Genomic DNA, 10,503 nt, shown 5'->3' with positions numbered 1-10,503 from the left:
TTTCTATATTTTATGACAGACACAAAACAATGGTTTGCAGGTTTTCCATTCTGCAGAGCAGGTCTCAGGGTAACAGGTCAGATTTAGCAATTGGGATGCCAGTGAAAGGAACAGATCCACAAGCTGAAAGAGTCAGTGCTGAACTGGTTAGGAAAGAGTAAAATCTGAATTCCCAGCTCTTTTTCTTTTCACAGCTGTTAAGAGTTCAGTGGGTTGAACAGCAATCCTTCAAGTTCGTCTGTTGACTCCAACACAAAACTATTATAAACTGTGCCTCTAAAACACGTGATGAAACATTTCTTGAGAGCTATTTATTCCAACTGCAGCGGAGGAAACTTTTCAGAACAGCCGGCATTTGGTAGAGGAAAGGTCTCTTGAGCTTTGCAAACGGAGGAATTATTTCAAAGCTGATGTAAGTTGCTTTTTGATTTTTTTTCTTGCACCATTGAATAAAATAATACTTCTAGCTTTTTTCCCCTCAATGGAAACATGGTCACGTAACACAAAACTGTGTTTAAGTGCCTAGAAGGGTATTTCTGTATAGTTTTCTTTCTTTAATCGTGTGGATTGGGGTTTTTTTAATTTAGCATAGAACTTAACATGATTTAATATTACGTATTTTCTTTCCTCTAATGTTTTCTGTATCTGAATAACAGTTCATTCAGTTACAATATTAATGCGGAATTATGATAGACTGCAACCTTCAATTAAGTGTGTCCTGCAAGCTTACAAATTCCAGAGAGCCAGGAATAGTTTGGGGGTATTTTTTTTCAGATGTTTCTTTTACATCTTTGATCTGAAGTTTGAACTTAAGTATACATGCACATTCTCCTCTAGGCTTTAGCTGTGATAAAGCACTTTCCATGCTGAAAATGGACCATGCAAACATGACCCAAGCCATGCTTGATGCTGAATCCCGCACCTCAGAGAAGAACAACAGCAACGAGTATTTTTACATTCTGGTTGTCATGTCTTTCTACGGCATCTTCCTGATAGGGATTATGCTGGGCTACATGAAATCCAAGAGAAAAGAGAGGAAGTCCAATTTGCTTCTGCTCTACAAAGATGAGGAGAGAGAATGGGGAGAAGCTGTGAAGCCTCTGCCAACCATATCGGGGCTGAAATCTGTCCAGATGCCCATGATGCTGAACATGCTGCAGGAGAGCATGGTGCCGTCCTTGTCCTGTGCAATCTGCTCGATGGAAGGTAGCAGCGTGAGCTCTGAATCCTCCTCCCCAGATGTGCATTTCACCATCCAGGAGGAAGTGCTGGATGCTGAACTGGGGGAAGTGTCAGAAACGCTCCTCAATGAGAGCAGTGAGGGATCTGCGGAAAATATCCACAAGAAGTCCTAGCATTTGTAGGGGTCCCTGGATCAGCTGCCAAAGCATGAGTGGAACTCCCTCTGAGAACTTGTGGTTCTGCCTTCCTGCTCTCCAATGAACTCTCAACAGGTATCTGTGCCTCGGGGCCCAAGGTGTTCCTGAGAGCTGGCAGGACAAGGAAGCAGTGGTACCCAATGCAAAAGTGTAACTTGCACGTAATTGTGATGTTTAATTTTAATTTTTCCATTATTATTTCTTACTGTAAGAGCTAAGAACAAGGAGAATATATATGTATTTTTTTTTCTAACAAGTTAGCTATTACTGGCATGTCTCTGCATATTTCAGAATTCTGCAAATATCTGGGAAATGTTTAGAGAAGTTACCCTAATGCAAGTGCCTGGTTGTTAAAGATGATGGGTAATGAACACTCATGCAAAACTGTGATAGCCTAGAAGTACTTTTACTGTATTTTTCTTGTAACAAACCACAGCCAACAGCAGATTTGCTCAATGAGGCCTCAAAAGCTGAAAATTTTTCCATACTGTAGTTGAAGAGAGATTGTAGCATGGCTGGAAACTGACTTTAGGCACAGAAAGAATGAAAGAAAAAAAAAAAAAGGCACCGAATTTCTAGGATGTTTGTAAAGCCCAGTTTCAGATCCATACCACTGTATCTATTTTTGCTTAAGTTGTACCTGTACTGGCTGGGTCAGGTTCACTAACTTCTGCTGCAATGCAGTCTTTGACTGAGTTACTTGTAGGAAAAAAATATGGTTTTTGCTTTTGTGTTTTTTAAAGATATGTACATTTGATCACTAAAGGCAAAGATCTGGAAGTTAAAGAAGACCTTAAAAGATCTTTGTTACACAGTGTAAGACATTGAAAAGCTTGAACGAATGCTGCTCTGTTATGCCCCCTTGAAAAATAGGTGGAATTCAGAATAGAATTTAACCTAGCAAGGGTGAAATCCTGGCCCCACTGAAGTCATCAGCTGAGTCCTCTTGACTTCAGGGGACATGCACAAGATTTTGTGCTTCTCTGCTGGAGTTAAATTCTCCATATGAGGTCAGTACAACTGTACCTATGTACATCATTGAAGAATCTAGACTTTCTGCTCTATTTAAGCCAGTGTAGATAAACATTGCATTAAATCTTTTTTTTATCAGCTTGCATGTGACACATGCATTTCTATAAAGTCATTAGTAACTAGTTTTTGAAACCACCACAAACTTCCCCCACCAATTTAACAGTACTGTGATTTTTTTCAAATGCTCATGAAATTACTTACTGAATTATTGCACTGTTAAAAGAAGTAATGTTAATATTGTAGCGATGTATGATTGTTTCAATCATACCTTATATTTTATAATAACTTATTACAATGTTCTGATTAGTTCTGAAGCATGAGGGCTGAATAGCCTGAACCTAAAGCATTGCACAGCAAAACATTTGCAAAATGTCTCCACTTATTTCCTGCGCTAAAATAGCTCTGTGATTTATCCAGTAGCATTAGAGCTTGAGAGACAGCTTGAAAAATGTGAACGCTGAACAGCAGAAATGAACTGAGGCAAGTCTGCTGTACTTCTGCTGTTCAGAAGGGAGAACGCTGCTTTTGGCTTGGAGGGTTAATACGATGTAGCCTGCAGAGGTATCACTGTCTCTGAACACAGCGGAACAAAGGCTCCTTTGTGCTCGGAAAGGGCCTGATTCAGTTCTGACTGAAGGCAGCGGGAGTTTTTCCATCGACTTCAGTGAACTTTGGATCAGACCATATAAAGCTTTTTGGTAGATTTACTCCAAAAGGGGCTGTTTTAAGTTTGAAAGAAACCAAATTAAGTTTGGCACTTTGCCTGGAATCACTTGAATCCTGAAACTTTCCAAACGAGACTGACATGCACGAGTTGTCACATTTTCCATTGCTTTTTCTTCATCCTTTTACTTTTGGTATAAATGTATTTGTATCTGTAAAAAACTGATGTATATAATTCCTAACATTGAGTTGTATATAATTGTCTCATGTATTTAAAGTTTATTGTTTCTACTGGCACTAATTTTTATTTAAATAAAGAAACACATTTCCTGGAAAAGTTTCCATGTTTGTTCACTACGTCAAATAGATTTTCAGTAACAAGATCGGGCAAAATTTCTACAGGATCCTTTTCTCATCCTCTTTTTGAAAAGATTTCTTGCGTTTAACAGTACTGCAGCATGGTGGGCTGACTGCAGGGCTGAGCCAGGTGCTCCGTATCTGCCTTGGGTCCATGCTGGTTCTCTGGGGCACTGGGCAGCTTGCTCGTGCTCAGCTCTTGTCCATGTGCAGGCAGGGCTGCAGGGTACCCAGAATCCTCTAGCAAAGTGCTGGACGTGCTGGTGAGGCATTGAGGAGGATGCAAAACTGGCAAACTGCTATGAAAAGTGTTTTGTCACTTATTCAGACTCTCAGAAAGTCTGCATTTTGAGTTTTGGTTTTAAATTTGCACTGTAGCAGATTGGGTTTCCAGTACTTGGCCATGGTACATAGCTGGCGTTCTCACAGGCTTTGACCCTGGGTCTCATTATTGCTGCTAGGGATAGGGGATGTTTCTGGATTCTGGCTCCCAATGCAGGTCAGAAGTGTTCAGAGGCAGCTTTGCACTTCCATATCTCCTCCAAGCTGTGACAGTATGTACAGGGTCATAGGCAATGGCTGAGACCTACTCGCATGGGGTAATTTGAGGTTGTTTCAAAAAGTTATATCTACTCGCTTTCCCACAAAACCTGTTCCCCTGTGCTCTGATCTCTTCACTCACCCCTTCTTAAGTAATTATGAGGCCTGTTCTTAAGGTTCTGTGGATCTAAAGCTATTCATCAGCAAGACTGCATTCCCCTCCAGCAATGCAATCTCCCAGGACACTCACAGTGTCCTGGAATAGTGGGTCAGTAACATTGCATCTTCCACATTTACCCATGCCGCTGTCTCGGTGTTTCAGTGTTTCCATTGCCACAATAATGAATCAAGAGACTTCTGACAGCACTGGTGATAAGAAGGAAAAACAGAACAAAATGTAAATTACAGCTCTGCTTTATGGATCAAAAAGCTAGCTTATTCCAGCAGTTTCTTACATTAAATTGAGCTGCTATAAAGGGAAACAGTGTGTGCTTTGGGACCTATTTACACTGAAGTGAGCTAGTGAGCACAAAAATGTGGTCACCTTCTTGCATACTGCAATGGAGTTATCCTTGGCCCATGGGTTCCAGAAAGCTTGTGTGATAACTTGGCATGTATTTGTCTCTGTCCAAATTAGTATTTTGACAGCAGCACCAGGGGAAAAGAAAAAAAAAGTATTTTAACTATAAAAGTTAATTGGATGTGTAACTGAAAGCAATGATGCCTTGAAGACAGCCCAGTGACCCAAGACTACCAGGAAGCTATTATTCCAAAATAAAAGAAGTGTTGTTAATCTTGAGAAGCTACAGATGGAAGGAAGAAAATTGCCACTATTAAGCTTGTTTCAAAATCCTTTTGACTATTAAGAAGTAAAAGGTAATAATATTATTTTTTTCCAAAAATGACAGACATTTTCAGTGTGCTTCAGTAACTGAGTTAAATCAGATTCAGAGCTAACAGCTCTTGGCTTGAAGACAATGATAATTGACTGTAATTTGACTGAATGGAGATTATTTTATTTTTACAAATGCATTCTTTCTTAAAAGAACACAGCAATTAGGCTCCCATTTCTTGGCAGTGCTATATCTCATACATTAGCTGGAATAGTTAATGCCTGTCGCCTTTGATTGAACAGGAAAAGATGGCCCCATGTGGCATGTGTACATGGTCTGGCTCCAGGACCTGCCGTAAATGTAAGTGCCAGCTCTCAGATTACCACATAGGGATCTGTGACAGTAGCTGGCTGATTTACAATCCTAAACCCTACCAGTGGACAGAATACAGACACACTTGTGAGGTTACTCATTCAACAGGATGAACCTGCTGAAGAATTGGAATGGAAATGCAGAACTTGTCTCTTCCCCTGGCACAGGATCTCCCAGGTTCTCCCAGGACTGCCATGCTCTGGACCAGAGAAAGAGTTAACCAGGGAGGGAAGGTTAACTAATACAAGAGAATTCACTTTCCCAGGGCTGCAGCAGGTCACAGATCATGGTAAGTAGGGCCAGGAGCCTCATGTGTTACAACTCATTGCAAAACTTCTCTCCCCAGTTTGGCCCTCTCACAGTGTGTTCCCTGGATTTATCCCTTTCTCAGACATGTGCCCACATCTACCCAAATAAATCAGTTCTCACAGGGTTGGAAAGGAAGGGAACAGATAAACCATAACAGACATTTCTGTTCCCAAGTCCTCAGTGCATGATGTTGGCCAAAGACAGGTGTACTACTTGAGGACAAGGAGCACACAGGTCCCCAACAGAGACTGCACTTTTATCACAGCCATTTCCATCAAGAGAAGATTAAACCACCTGACCTTACTTTTAATCTCAAAATTCCAAGACCCTGCGAAGACAGAAGGAGTCACTGCCACGTGATAGATGAGCATTCTCAGAGAAGCTCAAAGTGCAGTGCTGGGCAGTAGAGTTGGTTGCACCGATCCAATTGTGTCAAAGCTGGACCACAATCTCCTGTGGCTGTCGACCTACCACGCTTGTGTTATCATCTTTTTAGACCTTATTGTTCTAGTGGGAAGATTATTCCTCCCCGAGTTCACAGTTGCATTTTAAATTTAAAATACGATGTTTGGATCTAAGAGGCATAAAAACTAATAAAATTGTTTAGGTTATTGGTTTTCAAGCACTTATCATATTTGCCTCGGTGTATTTGGTTGATTTGCTTTTGTACTCTTTCCATTTTCACACGCCTCTGCAGTTCCTACTGCATACAGCCAAAAATAGCTGCAAGATGAGCTGCTGCCTTAGTATATTGACACTTCTGTATCCACCTCAACTAGGGAAGAAAATGGAAAATAATACAAAATCAATGAGCATCTGAGTTTTTCAAAGCTTAATTTTGTTTTAGCTTGGGTTTGGATAGGTTTCCAGTTTATATTAGGCCAGGTTAGACTGAAACTTTTGTCATCCAAATAAGTGACTAAAAGACAGATAATAAAGGCTACTGAATGGTGCGTTACAGGCTATGTTCCCATTTCTCTCCCTGAGTAATCTGTTTAATTGTTCTGTGCTTCCCTTGATTATCAGATGATGCTATTTATATTCCTGTCTGTGAGAACAAGGTGTGTTCTTGATAGACATGAAATGCTTGTGATTCTCTGATGAAAGATACAGTGTAAATATAAAAAAATTGCCTACCTAGGAACAACAAACTTTTTTGCTCCCCTTAATACTATTAGATGCTACAGCAGCCACTGGCTACAAATGACAATTGCTAGCATCTGTGACTATCTGGAAGAATGCAGTGCATCCCCCTGGACCTCCTCAGGCCGGCAGAAGCCATGTAAGGCCTTTTCACTTAGCTGATATGAGAGAGGAGGTGCTGGTGAGCAGGGCAGTAGCCCTGGGATGTGGGAGACTAAATTCAGCTCCCTCTTCTGCTCCAGGTTCGCCATGGTACTCTGGAAAAATACTTTCTTTGGCTAAGACTCTCATTTATAAACTGTAAAGAAGAGCACATCTTTGCCGCCTGAGGCTGATGTGAGGATATCTGTGCTGAGAATGTCAGGGTGTTGAGCTCTAATGGAAAGTGAGAAAAGACAGATGATTTGTTACTCTTTGTACTTGGAGAAGGAACCACAAAATTAAAGAATTTCCTCTGGTGTGAACTCCAGTTGTTTAGCTGGGGCCAAAACATGATTCTCCATCCCCTGGATTCACCTATGAATGCTGAGCCTGGAGCAAACCTGTTGTGGTGCTGGTCCCCAGCCTAGCCTTCCCTTGGACAGCTGTCTCTCATCCCAGCAATGAAAATGTTAGCTTGAACAGTGCAGGCAAGAGGATGTGAGATGCACAATGTTTGCAAGAGATTTTGAATTCTGTCCTAGAGAATACACAAAAGAGAAGACTTTCCTTCTCTTCAGGAGGAAAAGTAAACTGTGCACCTCTAAGGATGTATATCCCCCTTCTTTCTCTTCAGAACACCATAAACTGATCAGTCAAGGTTTCCTGTGAGAGAAGAGAGGAAGAGAAAAAGTGTTGCTGCTACTATTTTTTAATAATAGGTATGGAGCTATGTAGTAGCAGACAGACTACTCTTGAATGTTACACAGACAAGCCCTGTGGTGCCTCTTTCAGCGCCCTAATGAAGCACCATCTCATAATTTTCCTTACAATTATCTGATGCTACAAAATGACCCATTGCTATTGCCAATACTGTTAACAACAGCAGGCTAATGAGTATCATTAATTGCTCTTCAGCGCTCTAGCACTGTGCTTCTGCCACACTTGGAAGCAGGGAACACTCTTGACACTTGTAGAGCCACGGAGCGGTGCTGAGATTGCTAACAGCCCAAGCACCACTGGCATAGTTCTCCAGATGTGGTTTACCACACACAGCACTGTCTGAGAGGGCTGGGGAAATTCTTGGGGTTGCACATGCTTCCTTTGCATATGCGTTAATTGTAACCAGTTGCACAGGATTGTACACCAAAGGATGCTGTTGACTTTGGTTAGAAGAGTGAGTGTTATCTAAGAAATGACAGTGAGGCACGACTGATGTGACGGTAGCACCTCTCCATATTTATCAAGGCACTGCTCACTGTGCTGTCACCAAAGGAAACAACAGCAACACCTCTGGCACATTCTGTCGCTCGGGGTCTAGATGTTCAATGTTAAACGTAATTAACTTCAATCACATCTAATTAGCTGCTCTTTGGCCAAGATGTGTATCTTGGTTTCTCACTGTAATTTTCTTTTCTCCTATATTCGTCAAGACTGAAACACAAGATGAAAAGGATTGTGCAGCTTGCCTCTGCAGGGAGCCATCATCAGGGAGGTGCAAATGGCTGCTGAGAGAGCTAACCCTCATCAGTGGTCATCATGCAGCAGTGGCAAGCAAAAATGTTGCCTTAGGGCTGGCTGTGCAAGGTTTTTACTGCTTCAGGTGAGCTATAGATACTGTACTCAGTGTTTGGGTGTATATTTACATACTTAGTTATACATCACTAGTATAATACAACTCATGAAGGACATCCAAAATATCACAGGATTCTTTTTGTCACTGAAAAGAATTTTTTCCACAGCATCTCTTCCATGACCTTTAGTTTGTCTTGTGAAGTACTATCATCAGGATTGATGAGAACATTATATTAATATGGAAAGAAGAGAACATAACATTCATACAGAATGGGGAAAGCTTTGGGATTAGAAGTGTCCTGTATAGGAATATTTGTGAGATACATGCGTGCCAGGGAAGGATCATAGACCCAGCAGTTTAGAGTAAAAGTACTGGACTATTTGAGTCCTTCTATTTATGATGTCTAGACAAAGAGTGAATTTTCCCTCATTTTTCTGTTGAGAACTGCCAGCTTGAACTGGGAGAGTCCAACAAATGGACTTCTATCTGTATATATGTCCCTGATGTGCCTATTTTTTTTCCCCTCACTAACATTTTTCTACAGGACTTCAGCTCAGGGAATTTATTTTTTCATGCCTCTCCTTATCTTCTTTTGCTTTTCTGCATAAAAGACATAGTTTAGGGCCCGTAAGTCAGGTTGAACATAATTTTTTCTGGTTTTTGGCACTTTCTAATGCTGACTGCTACCATCTCTTTCAAGTAGCGCGGTACGTGCTTTCCTAACAGCTATACACGATTCACACACTGACATATGGTTAACATCAATTTTATAGGGGCCTGGAAGTGCAAGGGTTTGTTAATTTTTTCTGTTATAAAGCAGGGCACAAAATTTGCTACTTCTACTGCGGGTCACCAGTTCAAATGCAAACTCAGGACAGGGCTAGCCAAGCTTGGTGTGAGGATTTGATGGCTTTCATGACACTGGCTCTGTGAGACTGGTACTCTCACACACTAAAAGGAAGAAGTTCGAAGACAACAAGAAGACATTTTATGCTTCAATCTGCAAAAGCAGCAGCAAGACTGTAAATTGGGTGATGTGAGGTAGCTAGTGAAGTTTCTGACTGGTGGGGAACCAGTGGAGCCCCCTCCCCAGTGACCTCCAAGCCAGGTCTGGTGGGCTGGGGGGAGCAGTGATGAGCACTGACTGTCCCCAGCTGGTGTTTGCTCACCAAAGCACAGTCCCAGATGTCAGCACTCACAAAAGGCTTCTGGGCCATCAGGTGGAAGGTACATGGGGGGACCAGCCCCTTTCTTACACTGACCCTGATTTTGGAGGGGTGGAGGTTTTTCTCACAAATGTTACAGACAAAGTGGCATCAGGGTTTGGTGACGGGACAGGCAGGCTCCAGGTAGGATTTGGGGAGATAACCCTGCATGCCCACACCCCCTCCAGGCCAGGAAGTTGTCTTTCAAAAACAATGTCACTCCCTTTCACCTTTTTTTCTTTTTGTTCCCTCTGGGCTCTGGAAACACGCACTTTATTGCTATGCATCAACTTCCCTGAACTCTATCTGGGAGATTAATGGTTTATTGAAGAACAGGCAGGATTTAGATTGTCATCGAGAGACCCATAAAAGTAAGCATGTAAAAAGTGTTATGGAAACAGAGCGTGGCCCCTTGGAGTTTTCAAGGGTGGAAGCTGGGCTATCCGCATGCCCTGCATCCAGCTCCTGTGCCTGTTTGCTGGGGGGCACACGTGGAAGGGCAGTGGGAGTTATTGTTTGTCCTGAAAATTAATGAGTCCCTTGTGATGTGATTTGCTTTAAGTGCACCTTTGCACACAAGCTGATTTCTTTTGCAGGCTAGCTGCTGCTTTGTTTGTGTGTGTGTGTGTGTGTCTGTGCATCTTGTACGTCACTGGGAACACATTAATGGCCATCAGGAACATTTCTTTTGGAATCCTCACAGATATCCCTAGTGATCCAATTTGAAGCATTGCCTGGAAAATGATTAACTCCTCTCTTTGGTCTATAAGGGATAGGATTACACGAATCTGCTCGGCCACTTCGGACGACGGCCAGCTCATTCCTGTAGACATCCTCATGTTCCTCTCCGGGGACCTGCGCTTTTAGGGAGTCCTGCACGTAAGCTATTGTTGCATCTTAAGGCCAAACTGTTCCATTTAAGCATAAATCCATAAAAGTGGCTTTGCTACAAAGCC

General features: G+C 42.0%; 1 protein-coding gene across 1 annotated transcript; it reads left to right on the top strand.

Annotated features, from left to right (window-relative positions):
- Positions 1-863: 863 nt before the first annotated feature.
- Positions 864-1,355, top strand: KCNE4 (potassium voltage-gated channel, Isk-related family, member 4). The gene has a single exon (XM_010074547.1). It carries the CDS (start codon positions 864-866, stop codon positions 1,353-1,355), a length of 492 nt encoding a protein of 163 aa, XP_010072849.1.
- Positions 1,356-10,503: the final 9,148 nt, after the last annotated feature.

This window comes from Pterocles gutturalis, unplaced genomic scaffold, assembly GCF_000699245.1.
Source record: "Pterocles gutturalis isolate BGI_N339 unplaced genomic scaffold, ASM69924v1 scaffold23972, whole genome shotgun sequence".
NCBI lineage: Eukaryota > Metazoa > Chordata > Aves > Pterocliformes > Pteroclidae > Pterocles > Pterocles gutturalis.
The sequence above is the reverse complement of the archived record's forward strand: the minus strand, read 5'-3'. Positions and strand labels throughout refer to the sequence as shown.

What these genes read in the sequence shown, in the direction of transcription:
- KCNE4 (XM_010074547.1), top strand. Translation starts at nt 864, where the DNA reads ATGCTGAAAATGGACCATGCAAACATGACCCAAGCCATGCTTGATGCT.